The 23,710-nt window shown below is 48.4% G+C and overlaps 1 protein-coding gene across 1 annotated transcript; it reads left to right on the plus strand.

Moving 5' to 3' along the window:
• The first annotated feature begins 9,818 nt into the window (after window positions 1-9,818).
• LOC118240663 lies at window positions 9,819-22,215 on the plus strand. Its single transcript, XM_035521752.1, has 5 exons — window positions 9,819-10,035; window positions 12,064-12,243; window positions 15,493-15,648; window positions 16,698-16,989; window positions 21,987-22,215. The coding sequence occupies exons 1-5, from the start codon at window positions 9,819-9,821 to the stop codon at window positions 22,213-22,215; spliced, it is 1,074 nt and encodes a 357-aa protein (XP_035377645.1).
• Window positions 22,216-23,710: the final 1,495 nt, after the last annotated feature.

Here is a 23,710-nt window from a genome sequence, read left to right on the forward strand (position 1 = left end):
CCAGATCCGCAGAGTGACCGACGGAGCGGACAGACAAAGGTGCATGGTTCAGCCTCTCCGGACAACATTAGAAACCTCGTAGAAACCAAGCTGTCCTTAAGAAGTCATTGCAGATTTTTTTTTTTGCTCTGAAACATTCAGTTCTCCCTTATATTATACCTGTATATTTTCCCAGACGTTTGATAGATCTTGGAGGCAATATGCATTCTCAGTTACCTTGTCCTTCCAGAATTAGCCTCAGGTCCACACCTCGATATATGTCATGGGAATTTATGAGTGTTTTCTTGTTTTTGTACATCAGTATCAGTGTAGTTCCATTCTCAAAGTCTGCCATTTATTGTTCTTTCACACCCACTAGAACTGGGCCACTGCTGGGAAGTGTGACATACTGGCTAATTTTATTTTCTCAGGCTTTACTGATACATAGAATTTTTAGAAGTTCCCACAGTGAGGTGTTACATTACATTTCAGGCACACTTTAACCCAAATCGTGAAGGCTAGGAACTGGTATTGTGGTTTACTGAGGAAAAAAAACCCTCCGTATATTAACTACTTATTTTCTATACAGTCCCCTCCTCTTACGCTGGTATTGATGATGCTCACTAGTATGGTGTGATATAGACAGTGTACCACCAGTACTGAATGTGTATTGTTACTATCTATCCTATGGCATGTTTAGAAGTCTGAATATTTAATACATTCTCAGTATTTTCTATGTAAATGTCCATTCTTAAACATTTATATTTACCCCTGATACTGCTACAAGAGTTCCTGTCATCCCTCCCCCCAAGTGCACGCACACATGCACAAACACGCGCACACACACCCACACCCACACACGCACGCACGCACGCACGCACACACACCCACACACGCACGCACGCACGCACGCACACACACCCACACACGCACGCACGCACGCACACACACACGCACACACGCACACGCACACACACCCGCACACCCGCACGCACGCACACCCACACCCGCACACCCGCACGCACGCACACACCCACACCCGCACACCCGCACGCACGCACACACACCCACACCCACACACGCACGCACACACGCACGCACACACACACACACACACACACACACACAGGCGCGCGCACACACACACACACACAGGCACACACACACACACCCGCACACACGCGCACACGCACACACACACACACACACACACACACAGGCGCGCGCACACACACACACACACAGGCACACACACACACACACCTTCCTTCAGCATGTTTTCTCTGTGGATCAGGTTGCCAATTTAAAGGCAGATGAGCCCAAATTAGTTTCCAATGACCCTTTCTCACTTGACTTAGTCAGACTTTCCTTAAATCCAAACTGGGGCCCAGACAAAGTGCCGTCATTCCTGTGGGAATCAGAAAAACGCTTACTGGAGTGAAAAGGAATCAGCCGTTCACCAGATTGTTAAGTAGGGTTAACCAGATGAGCACACCCTTCAGAAACATTTTAGAGCGTTGATAAGAATAAAGACACCACAACACCATGTCTCCTTCTGGAGCACATTATAATGAGAGAGAAGAGTTTGGCGATGTTATCTGAATTTTCCCTCCAAGTTTTCATAGCAAGCAGGATTCACTGTACTGCTGATGTAGTGGACTGATCCAGAAAATAGGAGTAGTGTTAACAGTAGTGTTAAGTGTTGCTAGATATGAAGGCAAAGTCTGCAAGACAAATAAGTAGAAGAACCACTGTCAGACCACCACGTTCAGAAGTCTCGAGTCACGTGAACAACTAGTTGGGTTAAAATGGTTGCCACGGGTTACCACGTTCGAATCAATCTCGCTCACACATCCCGTGTTGATTTGCTGACATCACATTACGTGTCATGTGTGAACACTAACTTCCCTCATGACTGGAGTCTGTGTTGTGGGTTTAAAGATTCGATTCCTGCAGCCCGTCTCTCCCTCACACTCGCGCAGCATCACCGCGTTAGTCCACCCGCGCCCCCGCCGGCTGCTTTGCTCGTCCCCATATTCCACAGTCCTTCGTAACTCCATCCTTTAATCACCTGACAGTGGTGGAGGTCGAAGGCAGCACGCGTTCTCTCTCGGCTCCCCTTCATGACGCTCGGTCTCTCGGTGCTTCCCGTCTCACCGTGTCACCAGAGCGAGCTGCGTGTGTACGAGGGGAGGCAGCGCCCCCTGCTGTCCCAGTGAGCGGCCGGCCCCGGACCGCACATGGCAGGACTGGGATCGGGCCGCGGCTTCAGGACGCGGTCCTTCTGGGAAGCCCCTCTGGCCGGGGTTTCACACAGCTGCTCGTGTGCTCGCTGACTGCGTTTGGAAACGCAGCCTTGGGATGACACAGCGCACAAAGGACGACTGTGCGGATGAGGTTCCGACGCCGGATCTTTCTTGGGAAGTGGTCGGAGCGATGCATTCTCGTGGTTCCCGCGGTCGAGCGCAGCTCAGCCCGTCGGTGCGTCATCCGCCGAGGGCCTGTCTATATTCTAATCAGACCCGCCAGCTCTGCAATATGGCTTGAGTTACTATGGCGACAGTGAGGGGGATTTCATTGCACCATGCAGATCCCCAGGCTATTGGGTCTAGCAGCAGGTTCAAACGCAGAAGGGTGGGGGAGGGGAGGGTTAGGAGAGGGGGGCGGGGCTAGCTCGGCAGGCTTCCTCCAGCACTGACCTTGGGCGGAGCTCTGCTGGCAGTGAGGCCCCGCCCTCTCGACCATCGGCGCAAGCTGAAATGCACGCGTGCAATGCAACATTCATGGTCAGACGGGCGCAGAGCCAAAATGGCTGCCGGCACGCCTCTACAGTGCACTACAGTGTCTTATTTGTGTGTGTGTGTGTGTGTGTCTGTGTGTACGCAAAGGTCAACGAGTTTGGGCCGTCTCGCAAACGCGGCGGCTTACGGAACATCGCGTTGCGGAGTCAGTGCCGTGCCGGCGGAGCCAGAGCGAGGCGATGAGCAAAGAGCGTTCCGATATGGCCTGCTGGGATGCCAGCCCCTCCACTGTCATTACCGAGCTTTTAATTACAGCGTGTCCGCGAGAGGGGCGGAAAAAAAACCCACTGGCTTCTCGTGTCACTGCGGCGGGACACTGATCATGAGCTGCATGTAGTTTTCACACAAAGCGAACGCGTACGGGGTAGAGAGAAATCTATATGTGTGGTAGCAATGTTGCTCTCTGTCCTTGAGCTGCGAAAAGTAATTACTGGCTGGCCTGCACTTGTGATGGCACACATGGCTTCTAGTGCGTGATATACCTGATGGAGAAACGCTGAAAGTTAATTGGATCAGATCTAGAAGCACATTCTAAATATAAGCCAGGACAAAATCTTTTCAGAAGTTTATTTTTAGCGTATGTCAGTGTGTTCTGTGTGTCACAACGGAGCTTAATATGAGATTTGATCATTTTTTTGTAGACTGAATGTACACGGAACATGTCCTATAATAACAAATAGTCTTAACTTATTTTAGTTTCTATTCTCTATCCCTCTCTCTCTCTCTGAATATATCCAACACACACACAAACACACACACACACACACACACACACACACACACACACACACACACGCATGCACGCGTCTATACACAAGTCCAAACACATTCAAGACAACTCCTGCTCTCTAAGGTGCCCCTCATTTGCATAGGGGAAGGTGGTTTGTTTGTATTCCAGTGGTGAATCAACTTCCATTCTGCATCCAAATAAAGAACGATATATTTATTCTGTACAATGACGGCACTCTTCACCGTCAATTTACTTTGGCATAGAAGTGCATTAGATGACTGCAATATTCCAAAGCGGGCAAGTTAGAACACACCCGGGCAATGAGGCATTGTATTCCCATTAGCCATGAAAGAGAGAGAGAGAGAGAGAGAGAGAGAGAGAGAGAGAGAGTGAATCGAGCTTTATGACATACTCCATATGGAGCGCACACACGTTCTCCTCTTTCTGCGCGTAGTGTCGCATCTCAGCCGTTGCATTGAGCCTGACACGGATACACAGGTTGATGTCCAGCGCTGCGCGTGGTGACTAATAACCCCTGAGAGGACCTGTTTGATGTGTCAGTGGCCTAGATGAGGTGTTATCCAAGCCACGGGTCTGTACAGCCCACTGAGCGTGCCCAGAGCACATTTTGTGGGAACGTGCGTGGTGCATCTCCACCCTAGGAAAGGGAAGAGAAGCTCTAGGGGAAAACTGAGGGGGAAAAAACACGCCAGGAGATGAATCCTTGAGATAAGAGGGCAACATTTGTTTTAATCTCTGCGCATTCTCTTCTACGTGTGGAGGTATGTAGAAGCACGGGGAAACAACACATTCCTGGGCATGTCGAGGCAGATTTTCTGCCTGCAGGCTTGGGAGGCAGTAACCGGGCACCTCCTCGCCTCGGCGTGCGGCTGTGGGACAGAGAAACCGAGCGGAGTTCCAGCCCTGACCCCACCCACCCCAACCAGGTCCTGAGTCCTCCACAAAACATCTGACCACACCTGCCGGGCACCGGCTGGCACCTACTTTGCTTTTACTGACAGTTGGGTCAGGCGGTCCGGCGAGCCCGCAGGTCATCTGTGACAAACCGCACGTTTTCTGGTGGGTGCCCTGGACCCAGGCAGCCTGATGGAGGTCTCAGCACCAACCACCACCATCTCCTCTCCGCTGTCCTCCTTCTGCATCTGAACCCATTCGAGAGAGTATGTCTTTCTTCAGTTAATCGTGATACAACATGTAAAGAAAGAATAGTACCTCCGGGAAGTAAGTGAAAGTTCCTCGGATTGATTAGCCCATGTATATCTGAAATCCGCACACACTGATTCTGTAATCAAAGATCCCTCAGCCTTTCTTGGGCGGGGGGTACGCTAGCCATCTAGATAGCATCAGTCCCAATTCTTTTCCAATAAAAAGTAACCTTCCACTCCGCGTCTGACCTTCGGCTCAGCTCCCCTGCACGGTACAGAGAGCCATTCTCGGACAGCGTGATTCCCGTACCGGTGATGGATGGGATTTCGTGCCAGTGATGGATGCTGGCAATTCGGAAATTGTGGATTAGCGCTTGGCAACTGAGAGTATGATTTATGTGGTTGGCTGTTGGGTTCAGGTGGGACAGCTATGAGCTAGGACTTGGCGAACGCAGCAGGCAGAGAGACAATAGGGGAATGCAGAGCTTCAGCCATGACCCCATGACCCTCGCTTCTCCAACAGGATGGGCACCTCAAACAACCCCCAGGAGTGTGTGTTTGCTGGGCGTCGAGATGCAGGTGTGGATGGCCGTGACTGTTTGGACAGGTGAGGCCAAACAGTGGGTTGTTTTGATTGAGGTAGCCCCTAACTTCTTAAAGAAGCAACGTGCAGGGCGTCGTGTTGCTGTAAATTTAATAAGGGCACACGGCTTCAGAATACTTGACATTGTTTACAACTGGCCAGTTCCTGGGTGGGATTCAAACAGCACTGCAGTGATTTTATAGTGTCCCTGCTTAGAACTTTCGAGGAATTTTAAAAATGTTCCTTGCTTGCGATCCTGAAAAGGTGGTCATGTGTTTGTGGAAGGGTCCTTAAGAGCACACGCACACACAAATCCCACACAAACACACACACCCACACCCACAAGCACTCACTGTGATGGGCGGGGCCTTGGCTGTGTCAGATCTAATCTCTGACTACAGCCACCAGAGACATCCTGGGGCCTCTGACATACCCCCACACCACATATGCCTCCTACAAAGGGTGGGAGTGACTATTGCACCCCTCACAATTCTCCCCTGAAGTCCCCTCTACTCTCCTGGGAAAACTATTTATGACAAAACTATAATCACTTGTAATAGGCTGAACATTAGTATTAATTGACTTCTCTGTCCCCAGGACCAAGGCAAGCAGCATGGATTATCAGCCCAACCTCAAAAAGCAAAGTGGCCTAACTGGCAGTCTCATATCTCACGAACCGCTCTGCGTAGGACGCCGTATGTGTGGAATCAGCAGTCCCTGCGTTGTCTAGAGCTGAGAGTCGTCAGTTACTGCCCAAAGCTCCTTCAAAGGAGATAACAGGGTGCTGGCCATCCACCGGCGCCAGGCCTTCAGTTTCCAGGCAGCCAGAGAGTCCTTCGCCAGTAAATAAGCACACATAACTCAGACTTATTGACTCCGCTTCAATAAAATCATATGAGGCAAAGATAGCTTTGAAATAAGCACGCTTGCTCTGAAGACAACCAGCTGCTAAGGGGGCTATAGATCTCAGCAATTCCAAAAAAGCTGCAAACCGACTCACCCCCCCCCCCCCCCCCCCAAGCAACCACCCCCTCCTGTTTTCCTGACAGCCCATTGTCTTCTCCTTCGATTCAGCCCTGCTGAAATCCACAGTTGGGTTGGGTTACGCCGCGCCTGTTCAGACTTGAGCCCTAAGTGAAATGGCTCCGTTTTTATCTGCAGTCGCAGCATTGCAGACTTTTTCATGTTCCAATGCAGGGAGGAATCTGCTGCCAAAAAAAAAAAAAAAAAACCACTCCAAATGAGTGAACATAAGAAATGGCAGATTCAGAATCTGACAAAGCAATAAACGCGACTGATTTCGGATGAAATGCTGATGGAAACTGAGGAAAAGAAGATGTGTAGGTGTTTGGTCTTGGCAAACATTCGGTATTCATCATCTGAATGGCTCTCACATGCATTATGCATAGACCCGTATTCTTTATTCACTGGCAAATTACTACACATCGTGGACAAGCCAAACGCCTAGAAACATAAGCACAAGCACCTGGATTCACATATCAAATGGTTGTGAAGCAGTAGGTGAGTCAATAAACACTTGCACTGTACAAGTCATGTCAAACTCAAAACCCTCCGTTTGTGTGAACGTGTTCGGTTTTGCAGTTTGACGTGCGACAGAGGTGCTCTGCCCCACGTAGACCCTGGATACAGCAGCACGGAGCCCTGGGTGTGGCTGCCCTTTAGGACGGCGAGGGGAGCGGTTTACCTTGCATCGCTGCTTCCTATTGGTCCGAGCTTAGAAGCAAAACAGCAATACCTGAGTCAGGTAGGCAAATAAAGGCAGACAGCAGAGAGAGGTGCGTGCAGCAGCTCACAGCGGGACATGGGGAATGCTGTACCCAGCCTCGTCTTACTTTTTACGAAGGTTTGTTGCCTTTTTTTGGGGGCGGGGGACTAGATGTGTTTGACCGAATGTCTCTGTAGTTGAATTGTGTCTGTCGTAAGTGTGGATCTAACACGGCACATGAGGTGAGTGTCGAATCTTTTCCAAGGTGCATACATCTGCAGAGTGTGTTGAGTGTGTGAATGGTAATGGGTATTGTTTGGGAGGGTTTCTGGAACCACATTCGACTGACCAACACAGTTAGTGATTATGGTTCGTTTAAGCACAGTTCCAAAGTCAGATGATCAATTTCTCAAAAGGTTATTTAAGACGAACTACTGTGGCAACAATTAATTAATGTGAATGTCAGACAAATTTATAAAAAAACACATTTGTGTGACATGAAGGGGGGTCAGATTAATACCATCAAAAGCATGGCGAAATGCATCTTTCAGGGTTCATGCAGCTGTTTTGTGTGTGTGCTCGAGCTGGTTCGTGCGTGTGTGTGTTAATGTGGCAGTAGTGAGGCAGAGGTGTTGAGTTACGCTTTAGCGGGGCCGCAAACCTTTGTACTGCTGCTAGTGTTCAGACACTGACGCCTCCGTGGCCCAGAGGCATGGCGCGCACGGCAGGCCTGGGCTTGCTGTAGGGAGAGGCCATGTTACACAGTACATTCTCCACTCCACTCGCTCCCACGTCGACCAGCGCGGCTGCTGCCCAAACTCGTCAGGACAGGCGGTCACATCCCTGAACAGGAGAGCGCGCCGCGTCCTGGACGCTCACCGGTTCTGTTTTTGTTTTCACAGGCCTCCCCTCCCCCACGGAACGAGCCGAACCTTCTCGAGATGCCGTTACAGGACAGTCTGTGGACTCTATCCTTCATTCCACCGGAGTCTGTGTCTCTAACCAATCAGATTTCAGTGGTGTGAAGTGTAGGAGACACGGGATGGTCACGTCACGCCCACGGAAGGCGCCCATCCAGTACGGGACAGGCCGGCGGAGAAGAATGAGGGCATTTAGCTGCAAGTCCGGCCGATTTCATCGCCGCCCCGCAGGAGAAAGGGCTCCACAGTTTCTGCGGTAGAGGCCGAGTCTCGCGTTCTCACCGTCCTCTCAACACCTCCCCTGTTACAGCCTACGCCATCCCTTTGTCTGCTGAGTTCTGGCGGCCACTGGGCGAGTCCATTAGCGAGTCTGCGCCGGCGCATGGCAAACAGTGAGAGTGTGTGCCCCCCCCCTGCACCCTGTGGCCTCTATCACAGTGCAGACACGCCTTAAGTCCATCACTTCTAAACATCCATGTAAAGCAATTTCCTTTTGCTTGGGTCCCCTAACCCCCGGCCCTGGTCCCAAATGCCAGACTGGTCTTTTTTTTCCATTTGCTGTTATAGAGAAGCACAGACGGGTCGCGCGCGCATGCACACACACACACACACACACTCACACACACACACACACACACACACACACTCACACTCTCTCTCACACACACACACACACACACACACACACTTACTTCCAGATAAAGTTCTTCCACTGAACTAAAAGTGTTACGCCTCGGACTGCCTTCCAGACGTATTTATGCAATACTGTTTCTGTTTTTGCTCCACAGCCACACTAATAAACTCCTTTACAACGACCGTGATTCTGCCCATGTGCATGTACGTCATTGTGTTTGCATGTGTCTGTTCATTGTACAGTATGTAACGGTCTCACTTTCACCGCAATCATCTTACTCTCATTTTTGTATCTACCGCACCCCACGTTGGTCTTAACCCGTATTCGGCCCCGCACGCGTGCCCGTGTGGGTCTGAGGTCTGCCACAGCTCAGGAGCGCATTCCGCCCTCCGTTCTAATGCAGCAGAAAAAAAAAAAAAAAAAAACATTTTCAAAGTCAAAAGCAGTGGATTTTCAACAAAAAAAACCCCCGGGCCTCCAGAGAGCTTTAGAGTTCAATAACGTCCGCATTAGTGCGAGGAGAAGGCAGAGGTGAGAACGGTGGGAGGTTTGTTTAGCTTCGCTCAATTGATTCCCCGTGTGGACAGCACGGTCAATTGTTCTCCAAAAATGAAAAACAGAAAGAAAAACAAATGCAAAGCAGTAGATTTTTTATTTTTATTTTTTTTGCTCAGATTTCTGCTGGTGGCCGGATTTCGGAGGGACAAAGAAACTCTCCTGACCATGACATCATCACACCACGGCCAGAGGAACCGCTACACAAAGAGCATCTGTTCCAGAGCTGAAAATATGACCACAACAATACACCACATGTGGACAAGGGTACCAGTGAGGCATATTCCGCTCTGAAATGGATTTTCTGTTTTTCAATATATCACACCAGCGGTGTTGGTACACTTCTCTTTCTGCTTTGAGTTGGCACGCACGTTGTGGGTTTTTAGTTCTATGAGAAAAATCATATTTTGGACTCGTGGTGGAAGTATGACTGTAATGAAAACCGGGTCTTTGTTACACGTGCATCACTAGTGATTCTCCAGTATGCACAAATACGTCTGGAAGGCAGTCCAAATAATTCTGTCATTGTGGAAATATTTATTACAAAAAAAAAAGAAAAAAAAAGGAACAATATAGTTCAGAAAGCAATAGAGGAAGATGGAAATTATTATATCATACTATTACAAAATGTTGAAAGTAAAAGAACAACAACAACTTTCTTTCTGGTGTATGTCCGAACAGCGATGTAATAGAGCTCCTGTGCTAAATCACCGGCATCGCGAGAATGCTGTCTCGCGCCGAGTTCCAGGCCACTGCGGCTACTCGACCAATGCAACCCGCCCGGACCCGCCGCGGGGCGCACGGTGCCCAACCCGCCCGGACCCGCCGCGGGGCGCACGGCGGTGTGCTCCGAGGCCAGCCCTTCTCCACTTTAATGTCAGGCCTTCGCGTCCTCCTCTGCCTCCTGCTGCTCGCTCGGCCCGGCCTCTGCGCCGACGCAGGTGAGACATACCGGCTCCGCACAGCTGTAAGACGCCACGACAGCTTTGGCAGGACGGGGCGGGCTTAGCGAACGGAAGCGGGACGTGGGAGTCGCGCTTGACGTGGGATATTGACGCTGGGAAAATGATTTGGGCGGTGAGGGAAGGGAGCGGCGCGTCTTTCTCGTCCCGTACCCGATAACTCCCATCTGTCTGTCGCGGTGCGCTCACAGCTGTTCCGACGTTTCCAGAGGATGGCATCAGTTTTAGTCACAAGTGGCAACAGTTGTCATAACGACCGTATAAAGAGAGCCTAGTTAAACGGTGTGCGTGGTGTTCACTCGGCGCACTTACAAAGAAAAACCCCCATTTCTCAAAACTTTGCTTGGCGTCTGCACCACGGAGCTCTACGTAGCAAGGACGTGAACCTTGGTGTTTTTTTTTTTTTTTTAAACAACAACAACTTTGGGCGTCTGACGTAACGGAGCAGGTGACGGAATGAGCAAACGTTTCATTATCGCCGTAGCCTGTTTTCACATGCTGCCGTTGGCTCGGTTAGGAGTAAAGCAGTGTAAGAGGTCAGATCCGGTTCTCACGTACGGTGCCTGAGCTGAGAATGCTTAAGACACTGGTGCAGTCTCATCGACGCTAAAAGCCCTGATTTTAAGCCACACAAAAAGGCTCCTGTTTGATTCATTCTCCCAGAGTATAACAACTTGCAGTATTTAGGAAAGGATATTCAGACCAGAGAACAGAAGTCGTTTTTAATTTTGGTCTTTTAACACCGATACAAACAGACTAGCATATAGAGCGTGGACTTTCTGAGACCATGTGTGTTCAGGTACAACAGCGATCTGTTAAACCGATCAAATGCAAAGAATTTGTTTTTGACATGCATGTGACACGCTAAAATAATATCGATACATGCAAAGCAACTGCCAGCTCACACGAGGATGACCAATAGGTGACAGGAAGCAGAAAGCCTGGGCTGCCCAGCCTCAGATCAGACATCTGTCCAGCCAACCCTACTCTGACCAACTGCCTCACCTCAGCAGAGAGGTGTAATCTTTTCTTAGGTGGCATGAGAAATCTTGTGCTGAACACAAGGTCTAAAGAGTCGTGCTTTTCCGAGAGAATTGGTGTGCTAGGAAACTTTGACGTGTTTTTGGCAAAGTCATGTATTTCATATGACAGACTGGGTACATCCTAATTTTAGAGCCTGACAGTGCTGTCTGATAATGTAAGAAAAAAACGTCTATCAGACTGACAGCGTTAGCCAGCAGGGAGCACCTGCCTAACCAGCCGTGCAAACGCAGATGTTGCGTGCTGAACGCGGTGGAAGACGCGTGTCTGCACGTGCCTCTACTGTTACCGGCAAGCTCGGGGGTGTTAAGCCCTCGTGGTGTCCTCACGGAGCTTAACCTCCCTCCAAGTCTTTCACCAGAGCTTTTTCCTGTTCGTGTTAGGCTGACATGAGAGCTGACATGCAGCTAGTTTGATTGCTGCTGGATTTCCCTGAAGGGCCTGTATCAGAATCTTTAGATGGCATTTTTAACTCTAATCTGCTATTTCTAAATATATGGCCTTTCATATACGTATGGTAACTATTAGGCTATTAGAATATTCATCCCATGGTACAGTGAACAGTACACACCCTGAAACAAATCTCTTGACAGTCTGAATGTAGATGATGGTAAAAAATAAGCACAAGGTGAAAAGAATTTTTCATTGTCACTAAATAATTTTTTTATTAAATAACTACTGTGATGCTAAAATATTAAAACAGTGCAGTAGCTGCAAGACAGCGTCATTTCACAACGTAACCAGCAAGGCCTGTCGGGTGATGTCTGGTTGTTGTGATCCAATCATTGCATTTTCAAGGATTAATGTTCATGCTGTTATTATGAATATGATGTTGTTTTCCATAAAAGCACTGTCAAGAAACACACACACACACACACACGCTATGACATAGTTCTGTCCGCGCCAGAGCCCCAAGGCCCATGGTGCATGCAGCTACATCTCACTGCCACCTTTCTCCACCTCCAGTGTCTGAGGACGTGGGGGTACACCAGCTACAGCGGCTGGTAGAGCTGCTGACGGTGCATGAGTGTGAGGTGCTCCTCCTGACCATCTCCCGCCCCGAGGAGAACGTCTTCAAACAGCTCGATCGCTTGTCTGCAGAGAACAACCAGCTGGGGTTGCCACCTCGCACACGAAGGAGCTTAGGTACCGCAATTCTACTCTGCCTGGACGGACCAGAACATACGCTCAGGTGGCTCAAGATAAAACTGCGTCTAGTGTTCGACGAGGAGCCGCGTCAGGCTCTCAGAGTCGGGCTCACCTGAGCGTTTAATTTCATGCATGTGCAAATTTTTGGAAGGACATCAGAGTGTACTGGCTCAGGTCACTACCAGTGAAAGTCTTTGGTTCCTTAATCAGAAACATTCCACAGTGTAATTTTGTCAATGACCCAGTCACATTAAGGCAACAGGCAGGAGGAAATTGCTTAATTGTGTGAGAGAGAGCCATGTGAAGATTAGCTCTTCTTACTGCCAGCGCTTAATGTGTTCAGCTGGTCTGGGATTAGCTAGAGAATCATAGTGTGTGTGTGTGTGTGTGTGTGTGTGTGTGTGTTGGGGGGGTGGGGTCAGATAAGGAGACCCACTGTCATCCAGCTCTGACAGACTGGCTTCAGGCTCATAGAGCGGAGACGCACTATGACAGACTGTCTCGCGCTCTGCAACAGATCGGAAGGACTGACATTGCCATAGGTCAGGCACTCACACACACACACACACACACACACACACAGACAGACAGTGGAACACTTTAACAGATGAGTTGATCAGCTTATAGTATATTCAATACACACATACACAATATACATTCAGTAGGGTTCAGATGTGTAGTGGAGTACAGTACAGTTTACTTTAAAAATTGTAGGTGAAGCATAATTGTGAATGAATTTCAATTGAATTCATCGTCAGGTAGATTGCTGTCGTACTATATAAAGTATTGACCTGTTTCATGATCACAGAGTGAAAGTTTTAGGCATGGCCTCTTATCAGCCCTGCACTGTCAATGTGCACACAGAGTGCCAACTCTTCACTTTCACAAGAAAGATGTAAGCACACACCTTGACATGCATGAAATCATTTTTAGCACTAAACCTCCTGGAAATGTTAAAATACTGGACAACTGTTGGCTGATAATGATCTATTATTTAAACCATCAGCATTTATGCACAGAGGTGCAGAGAAATCTTGGTATTACATCTGTCATGTCTGCGTTGGTCATTTTCCAGCTAATAAGAAAGTGTAAACATCGCTGGTTACGGTTACTTGCGTAACCTCTAAATGTGAACGCTTCTGCCAATATTATGCCATCTGTCCAAGTCACGCATTTGTGCATGCCTGGTCTTTTGATGCTCACATACAATGATATACTGCAAAACTAATGCAAATGAATGAGTTCCAAATGAACCAGTTCCAAATCTGACATCCAACAGCTCATGTTGGCGTGACTTTGTCTTCAGAAAACAAGCAAACAAACAAACAGGAAAAGTAGTCCCTTCTTCAGACTCGGAAAGTTTTCTTTTGTTATCCGCAATGATTAATGAACGCCGCGTGGATTAGTGGAATTACGGAATCCGCCAGAGCGTCGCGTTATTTCGGCAGGCCTCCGCAGCGGCGTATTTTACACAGTGCCACTTTCTGGCAGCCGACGCAGTCCAGCGCACGGGCAGCTCCACAGCCGAGTGGCGTCGGATATGAGAAGGTGTAAATGAGCTGACACGGATTCACTATCCTCCATCTGTTCCTTTCATCATTCCCCTGTATGAGGAAGAAAGAGAGGATAAGATGGATGTAAAGAAGGGAGGAGGGGTGGTGACAAGATAGAAAAGGCGAGGAATATCCTTCCGTCAAAGCCGTGCGTGGCGGGGAATGGAAGTGATTCCTCCGCGGATAGCGACACTCATGCGAGATGCTCGGTTCAACAATACCCCGAGCTTTAATCGCCAGACTGCCAAGAGGCTGTAGTGTGAGAGTAACATGAGTAGAGTGAGAGTAGAGTGAGTGTGGCGTGAGTGTAGCGTAAGAGTAGAGTGAGGTTAGCATGAGAAGAGTGAGTGTAGAGTGAGTGTAGCATGAGAGTAGAGTGAGTGTAGAGTGAGTAGAGCGAGAGTAGAGTGAGAATAGAGTGAGAGTAGAGTGAGTGTAGCATGAGAAGAGTGAGTGTAGCGTGAGAGTAGAGTGAGGTTAGCATGAGAAGAGTGAGTGTAGAGTGAGTGTAGCATGAGAGTAGAGAGTGTAGAGTGAGTAGAGCGAGAGTAGAGTGAGAATAGAGTGAGAGTAGAGTGAGTGTAGCATGAGAAGAGTGAGTGTAGCGTGAGAGTAGAGTGTAGCGTGAGAGTAGAGTGAGTAGAGCGAGAGTAGAGTGAGTGTAGCATGAGAGTAGCGTGAGTGTAGCGTGAGAATAGAGCGAAAGTAGAGTGAGAGTAGAGTGAGTGTAGCATGAGTGTAGCATGAGAGTAGCGTGAGAGTAGAGTGAGAGTAGAGTGAGAGTAGAGTGAGTGTAGCATGAGAGTAGCGTGAGTGTAGCGTGAGAGTAGAGCAAGTGTAGTGTGAGCGTAGAGTGAGTGTAGCGTGAGGAGTGAGTGTAGCATGAGAGTAGCGTGAGAGTAGAGTGAGTGTAGAGCAAGTGTAGCATGAGAGTAGCGTGAGTGTAGCGTGAGAGTAGAGTGAGAGTAGAGTGAGTGTAGAGCAAGTGTAGTGTGAGCGTAGAGTGAGTGTAGCGTGAGGAGTGTAGCATGAGAGTAGCGTGAGAGTAGAGTGAGTGTAGAGCAAGTGTAGCATGAGAGTAGCGTGAGTGTAGCGTGAGAGTAGAGTGAGAGTAGAGTGAGTGTAGAGCAAGTGTAGTGTGAGCGTAGAGTGAGTGTAGCGTGAGAAGAGTGAGTGTAGCATGAGAGTAGCGTGAGAGTAGCGTGAGAGTAGAGTGAGTGCAGAGCAAGTGTAGCATGAGAGTAGCGTGGGTGTAGCGTGAGAGTAGAGTGAGAGTAGAGTGAGTGTAGAGCAAGTGTAGTGTGAGTGTAGAGTGAGTGTAGCATGAGTGCAGTGCAAGTGTAGTGTGAGTGTGGCTGCACCCCAGGTTAAATCACCCCCTCCTGCCACATTCAAGGGCCCTGCTGCACACTGGCAGCCGTTTCCAGCCTGTTCGTATGCACCGCTGTTATGTGTTTGACTTCTTTATGTACTTCAGGAGTCCCGTGGTTGCATGTATGAGTATAAAATAAATGATCGGGGCAAATGTCTGCCGCGGCAGCACAGAGCTCTGAGCGCGAGCACTGCAGTGTCTTTAATTATGTCAAGGAGCGAAAACACAAATACTTCTCCTTGTTTCGTAACAGGCACAGTAGTGCCAGACTGTGGCAGAGGCGCTAAGCGCGTTCGTTCGTCCGTGTTGTTGACCTCACAGAGCTGGGTAAGAACATCAACCAGGACAAAGTGCTGAGTCTGTACCGCCACGTAGACGCCTACGACAAATTCGTCAATGACGCGGCCTCCCGCCTGACCCGATCTCCGCCAGAGGAGGATCGGCACACGGAGACCGCACAGCGCTCCGCGAGGAAAGGTGAGGAACAGGAACGTAAACGCAGGTGCATCAGGGACGGTTACAGTGCGTTCCTCAGAGCGCTGCCGTGGCTCGCCTGCCAGTTACCGGAGGTGAGATGGAACGTACACGAGCGCGTGCACACACACGCACGTGAGAGGACGCTCATCGGCAGACGCGGGCTCTGCAGACTCATGTCCTCGTGGCTGTGCCAGTCTTCGTAGATGGCTGCAAAATCTGACTTGCTTGATGCGTCCGTGAATCACGAACGCCGATAGAGTGATTTGTTAAAATAATTAAAGCCCTCGTTTGATTAAAAAAAGTGTCAAAAACATAAAAAATCAGTGAAACAATAAAAGTGTCCCTACAGTGCACAACTTTTCTGTTAAAAATGTGTCGCTCGTACTAGTACTAAACTAGTAATCATCATGAGAGATTGAACTGACTTTCATGTCATGAACTCATTTGTGACTGTATATTTCTCTTGTCTTTTGCACCTATTGCCAGTGAGCTATTCTGTACCAACTTGCTACTTAATTAGCTCATCAACGTCCCAAAAACAAGCGCGGTGGGGGAGCACCCTGCTCACAACTGAGTTTAGCGACTATGCAAAAAAAAGATCTTAGCAGAGTTCCCAGCTGATCTGTAATAACTGTCAAAGAAATTGTGTTTTCGGTGTATAAGTGTGAATTAAAGAATGAAATTAACCGCCATGCAGATTTATTGGATGTTTTGTTCATGCGAAGGTAATTTGTTCAAAAGAGCACTTTAATGTTGAAGACACTTGAATTCTTCAGCAAGCATTAAAATTTTCCTTTTCATCCTGACGTTTGGCAAAGTTTACTAAAGATTAGGTTAGAATACAACACAGTCAGTGTAAAGCCTCTCAAATGAAGCCGCTGTTTGTATATGTGCTCTGTAAAGGCTAACTCAGAAATCAGGCTCCTAAGAGGTCATGGACGACTGAAATGATATAATCTCTACAGCAATAGCCCAAACTGTATTTTTCCTTGTGATTGTTTCCCTTCATTTGCATGACCATAAAATTGTGTTGTTGTTGACTCTGACAGTGAGAGGCTTGGCCTGGAACGATTTGGATCTCGTGGTGAAGAGGCACCCAGTGGCCCCTTATGAGCGCCGCGTGCTGGATGGGGCGTGGCCTCTGCTCTATGGGCTCCTGCTCGGAGTGGGTGGAGCTTTTGTTGTAGGCGTGCTCATCCTGCTCGTCACCACGCATGTTTCACAGCGTGACCGGCGGGAGCCGCCGCTCCTCTACACTCGTGCCAAGGCCGGGTCTCGGCAACACCGCCGACGCAACGCTTCCTCGGCGGAAAAGGTTCCGTCGCAACCGAGAGACCCCCGGTCGGAAGCTGCAAACCTTAGTTTGTTATTTTAAGGATGCACAATAAACGTTTTCCAAAAATTAGAATTTGTCTGGATTCGGTAGACATTAACAATGGTTTGCTTTCTTTGAACTCTGTTGCAATTATATTTCGTGGTGCCTGTTTACACCTCACACTACCATGTGTTTCGGATTTCACTTGACTGCATGAACAGCCAGGTGTAAACAGCCAGGTGTTGACCACAGGCATAAACAGTATGTGTTTTTGATATCCGCATACAATTAAATGTAAACAGGACTACCTCTGCCAAGTGCTAAGAGCACTCATACTTTATCACAAAGTGAATCAGAAGTTCTGTTGTTGTGCAAGAAGATATTCTGTATCAGTGCAACCAGACAATTCTGTTTCACCAGTTCTGACCTCTGAGCTCGTGTGACCCAAGGCGTGAACACAGCTATTGTGTTGCATCTTACTTATAAATCCTCCAGGCAAGAAGTGTTTAGAACGCTTGGACTGATCCTGAATCAGCATCCTGAATGGAAATGTAATTAGCAATGAAACGTTGAATAAAAATAAGAAACTGAGTTCAAAATGCTACAAATTTTCTAAAAATCAATCAAGTTTTTCCAAATCTGAAGACGTTTGGCCGAGTTTGTACAGGTTTAGTGGGATACGAGCAGGGGAGTTCTCGTTCACAGAGCAGCTTTCTAAAGAGTCCCACAGCGACGCTTTAGCCATTACCACGCGTTCGTAATGACATATCAGCATTAGGCACCTGCTGAACCAGAGTGCCACGGCGCTGTTTCTCCTCAGGACACGCGTCACCGCGACATGGCCCGTGGTGCAGGGCGTCCCGTTTCGGCGTCGCGCGTGTGCCGTCCTCGCTTGGAGTTAAACCACAGTTCTCCAGCCGGGCTCCCCATACCTCGGGTATACCGGTAACCCCTGTGAGGAGATCCACAGGGTTGATAACTATGACAATAGCAGCAGTCCACGTGACCAGTTCCAGCTCCCCAGACCTCGACAGCCCACGTGAGGAAGACTCCTGACGAAGAGACAAGTCTTACCGGAGACATTTTAAACCTCTATATCAGATCACATGAATCACACGAGTGTTTAATGCGGTGTAGCACAGGCAAATGGAGTGTGTAAGCGTGATATACCTTTATGGGTTCACATTTCGGTGGATGGCTTACATTCCTTCTCACTCCCTCTCTCTCTCTCACTCTCTCTCTCTCCCTCTCTCTCTCTCTCTCTGCACTTTCTATTTCTTCTGTAATTGAACTAATTACTTCATTATACAAATCTAGCCTAATGTGCTCCAGGAACCAGACAGAACGGATTAATAGTGGTGCTAAGCAGCAATTAGAGGCAATTAGTTCATAAATCAACATCTAAACAAATTACAGCGTGGCGGGAGGGTGGAGTGGAGCGTTTCCCCGCACGGGCAGGCCGCGAGGACATGGACCGAAGTACGGTCGCCTCAGCATCTGGTGCCTGCCACACGGACCACCTCCGCCCCGCACGTCCGTGCGCACGTCCTGATCCTCCAAGGAATACATCAAAGATCTCCCTCCTGATAAGAGGAGAAAGGATGAGATGGGATGAGATGATCTCCGGATGAACGTGACTGTTAACCCTGTCCGGGCATGACACACTGGCGATGAGATGCCCACGCCATTATGATTCCAACCGATTTATATAAAGTAATGAATAAAGCAGTGATGCGATACTCCACCTACAGCCTGCGCGAACTTAAATATCCAACAGGAATCTCTCTTGTCAGGTAATTCCACAGTTCCCGACGTCTTTCGGTCCCCTCCATGGCTGTCCATGAATAGAAGAAAATGTGTAGTTATGGAGACCTTGAATTGTCATTATCACTGAGGCAAATGATTATTCGTCTTTAAATGTGACAATTTCATTTCATTCCAGACTTAATGACAGCAAGGCAGAGAATCAACTGGAACGTCAGAAAGATCCAGAAAACTCAGAAGCCCAGTTCTAGCCCACTTCTAGTGGCTCAGGCTGGTCTTATTTTACCGCTGGGCCCTGCTGCACAGATCCTTCTCCAGTTGGATAAATAAACAATATCAGAAATACTAGGATGCTGGAGCGTGTCTGTGGCATCGCTGGGTGTTGGTTCAGCCCTCATCTTTGCTCTGGTCCAGAGTCACTGGCGCTCTGGCCAGATCCTGGAATATTTGAAGTACCTCGTCCAAGGCTGTTAGCTTTGCCAGGTTGGTCCTGTGAGTGTGCCAGAGCGTTTGCTTCCGAGGCTTCTGAGATTGGGAGGCTGGTTGTGATAAGAGCTCCGCAGCGGTAAGGAGAGGGTGCTCCGACACCACGCCGAGGCACCATGCCACGGAAAACCTCTGTCATTCGCACAACACCACGCTTCTTACGGACTAGCGCGCGTGTTCCGTGACGTTCCGAAGGGTTTTTAGGCATTAAAGATGGGGGGGGGGGGGGTTGTTAGAGACAGAACCGCCTGCCTCGTCTCTGTTTTCTCCAGAGGGAGTGTGCTCCATGCACTGTCGAACTGTGGGGGACGTGATTACATTCGGCATACAGCAGACGAACAATGGGCATCCTGGCGTCTGAGAGTTGGGCACAAGCTCATCTGTACATCCTTGGCCCCTCATGCCTCATGGTTGTTTAACAGGCCAAAGATCGGACACCCCCCCTCTCACCCCCGTTAGCTCAGCTTCCGCCGGGGCCTGGCCGCCTTTTTGCCGACTCCGTGCGCCATCAGGAATAAAGACACGGATGGATGGCGGGATTCGAGTTCAGCCTCGCGTACGGGAACCGGCCTTGGTGTGCTAGAATGCTCTGCGGCCTCCAGGGGGTGCTTTGCTTCGTTGCTTCTCTCTGAGGCAGGTGGGGTACACACACATACACACACACACACTACCATTCATGCCACTCCCTTAACATGCATGGATAACAGGCTGTGAAGATCACATCTGGGGCTCATTTGAGCCCACACTTGCTTAAATCGCCTGCATCTTGGGCTGCGCTGAACTCTCGTGCTCAACCCTCTCTCTCTCCTTCTCCCTCTCTCCCTCTCTCTCTCTCTCTCTCTGTCTCTCTCTCTCTCTATCTATCTCTCTCTCTCCCTCTCTCCCCCTCTCCCTTTCTCTCCGGTGGTTTCTTTTTTGTGGGAAATGAGACACTTCATCAAAGTTTTCTGTGTTCGATAGAGAAACATCAAGACTCAGTGCCAAAACCACAGTGCCATCCTGTGGTGGCAGCTGAATACTGAAAACGCCTCCAGGACGGTCACCTTCATATCAGCGGCCATGAAAGCACGTGGACGCTTTGGTTGCCTGGAACTGTACACATCACCTCATAAGGATCCATTACAGTTCACCTATCAAGCCAATAGGTAACAGGTAAAATATACAACAGTATATTAGGCAACTGAACATGAAAATCTGTGTGAGTAACACGAGTTCTCAAGGCTTTGGGGGCGCGTCCTCTCACGCCTCTTGTTTCTCACAAATGGGTTTAGTAGTCAGGGCAGCTAAGGTGGTATTTTCATTATTCTCATACATGTCAATGATAGCTCCATTATGCTACACATTTTGGACAATAGTCTTAGCAACAGGATGCGGTTTGTGCTGTAATGTGGTGTGAAGATAACAATCTCTTCCTCAACACCTCAAAAAACAAAACAACTCATTGTAAGACTTGCAAATTAGAAAAATCACAGATCCTATTAGAATGGATAATCAGCCATCATGGACTCATTTAAATTTCTTCGAACATAAAATGCATGAGCGGTTGATTAAACTGGGATTTGAAGACTAGTAACATCAGCAGGTAGTTGGAGGCAGATCTCTTGCCTCAGACGACTAGACTAAAAACGGAGCAGAAGTGAAGTGAAGCAAACTGCTATCGAGTAATTACTGCCGTGGATTCTCGGACAAAGAGGACCGTGAATACAGGGTTTAAGAGGACCGTGAGTTTAAGAGGACCATGAATACAGGGTTTAAGAGGACCGTGAGTTTAAGAGGACCGTGAATACAGGGTTTAAGAGGACCGTGAATACAGGGTTTAAGAGGACCGTGAGTTTAAGAGGACCATGAATACAGGGTTTAAGAGGACCGTGAATACAGGGTTTAAGAGGACCGTGAGTTTAAGAGGACAGGACCATGAATACAGGGTTTAAGAGGACCGTGAATACAGGGTTTAAGAGGACCGTGAGTTTAAGAGGACCATGAATACAGGGTTTAAGAGGACCGTGAATACAGGGTTTAAGAGGACCGTGAATACAGGGTTTAAGAGGACCATGAATCTAGGGTTTAAGAAGACCATGAATATAGGGTTTAAGAGGACCGTGAATACAGGGTTTAAGAGTACCGTGAATACAGGGTTTAAGAGGACCGTGAATACAGGGTTTAAGAGGACCGTGAGTTTAAGAGGACCATGAATACAGGGTTTAAGAGGACCGTGAATACAGGGTTTAAGAGGACCGTGAGTTTAAGAGGACCATGAATACAGGGTTTAAGAGGACTGTGAGTTTAAGAGGACCATGAATACAGGGTTTAAGAGGACCGTGAATACAGGGTTTAGGAGGACCGTGAATACAGGGTTTAAGAGGACCGTGAATACAGGGTTTAAGAGGACCGTGAATACAGGGTTTAAGAGGTGATTAATCATCTGGAACAGCACCAATTCCAAACCCTTCCTTTGGCAGATGTTACACACTCTTAAATCCCCCCCGGACCCCCGGACCCCTGCGGTCATCAGAGGGCCCCGTGTGAATTGTCATTGACAGACAAAGTAAATCCACACTGAGAGACACGGCGATAAAAGGCAGAGAAGATACCTGCTGTGCATAAACGAAATCCATTCTAATAAGATCAATACATTAATCGATTCATTTAAAAAAAAATTTAAAAAAGACACCCATAAATCCGATACCCTGGGCCAACTTTGCGGCTCCGCCCTCTCTCCGCCCACCCTCCGACTCCGTCGCACCTCCGTCAATTACCTTCACTGTGATTACAGGCAGGCGCCAGGTTTCGAGTGCTATTGCCGAATGCACAAGGGAGCGTGTGAGGTGGCTGAGCGTCTGGGCTGCTTAATGAAACTGACAGCGCGCTCCGTATGGCTCCAGGTGGCGGCCATGTGTCTGTCTGAGATAGATGAGCGCAACAGGGACGCAGAGACCGATGCCAACTCAGGACCAGGCCGCCCGATGCCCATTGGCGTCACCACGGCAACACAGAGCCAATAGTAAAACTATTTTACATAAGGGGCTACAGTTCAGGAGTGTGTTCTTTGTCTAGAGGCTTCGAAGTCAATCAAGCATGCTGAAAAATATGTGCACAAACATGCACGCACGCACACACAGATATGTACACAAACACACACACACACCACACTGCTAAAATCGTTGAAAAATAAATAAATACATGTTTTGGATCAATGCTATTAAAAAAATCATCGAACTACATAATAAGGCTCTTAATACATATTGCACATGTACATGTGCTAGAATTCTGCCTAGTGTGCACTGACCTCTTTGTATAGGTGTAATGAGGTCTCGGGGGAAGGGGGAAACCACGGTGTAGTGTTGGCGCTGTCTACTCCAATCTCTGGCTGACTACTTAGCACCGCAACAGGAGTCATCTGTAACAATTAGAAGAAGCTCTCTGTTCGATCTGACTTACTGGAACACACCCTGTCAATCCTTCTAATCGGCTAAAAGCTAAGCAGGACTAACTCAAAACATCAGAAGACGCTGATGTCTTACTGGGTCAAAGGTCGGCCCGTTAGCACTGCCCCTTTGACATCATTTGAACATGAAACGATTTGCTATCATTGAACAATTATGCGCAGGTCGTTTCCGAATTGATTGAAAAGGGTTTTAAAACACAGACAACTTTGAAACAATATACATTCTTAAAACCGGACGTAATGTAATGTAGTGTAAGTAGTCCTCAGTGATCAATATCGCACTGATTCTGATGTAGGCCCGCACTGCACAGCCCTGGGATGCAAACCATAGCTGAGTGCTTTTTCTGATTTCCTTTCTTGGCACAAACCGGAAAACAAATTGAATCATACGTTGCATGAAACATGGCCCAGTGGCTTAATTGGACATTAAGTAATTAACCATCCCCAGCAGAAGTGTCCTCTGTGATTTTATGCTTAAATTAATCAACTGGGCAGTTCTTGAAACATTTGCAATTGCCATTGGACCAGCAGACTGAGACAATGGACAACATTAATTAATATTAGCCATCAGTGGCCAGCAGTGCGCCCGGTCTGTGTACAAACCGCGCGCCGTTCCACAACACTCGGGCATCTGGCCTGAGATTTATGGCTCCTCTACCACGTAAACTTGTTCATTAAGTGAAACACAATAGATTGCACAAGATTAATCGTGCCAGTTGATCACTGTCGGACAGTCATTTTATATGGTTCTGGAAGTGGGGTCGGGTTGTTTGTCATCCATGCGGATGCGTGGGGATGAGTCATTCACCGGAACTCCGCGCCAGCACCGACGGCGCGTTCCTGATGGCCAGCTCGAAGCTGGCCGGCTCCCGGGCCGCCACTTTAAGTGCCCCAATTGGAATTTCCATTTTAATGAGAGGTCGCTGCAAAGGACTTTATCAACAAAACGTATCACATGAAAATCGGAAGCGCCGGAACAATGGATTCGCACAAAAGCTCTGCTTTTCAAAAAAGTCTTGGTAAGTCAGAGAGAGTAGAACAATGGATTCAAT

This window comes from Electrophorus electricus, chromosome 22, assembly GCF_013358815.1.
Source record: "Electrophorus electricus isolate fEleEle1 chromosome 22, fEleEle1.pri, whole genome shotgun sequence".
NCBI classification, from domain to species: Eukaryota; Metazoa; Chordata; class Actinopteri; order Gymnotiformes; family Gymnotidae; genus Electrophorus; species Electrophorus electricus.

Bases quoted from the DNA above. Each gene is read 5' to 3' on its own strand.
- LOC118240663 (XM_035521752.1), top strand. From the start codon at position 9,819: ATGCTGTCTCGCGCCGAGTTCCAGGCCACTGCGGCTACTCGACCAATG. The intron at 10,036-12,063 runs GTGAGACATACC...CTCCACCTCCAG, and splicing joins CGGCCTCTGCGCCGACGCAG to TGTCTGAGGACGTGGGGGTA. The intron at 16,990-21,986 runs GTCGGAAGCTGC...CTGTGATTACAG, and splicing joins TCGCAACCGAGAGACCCCCG to GCAGGCGCCAGGTTTCGAGT.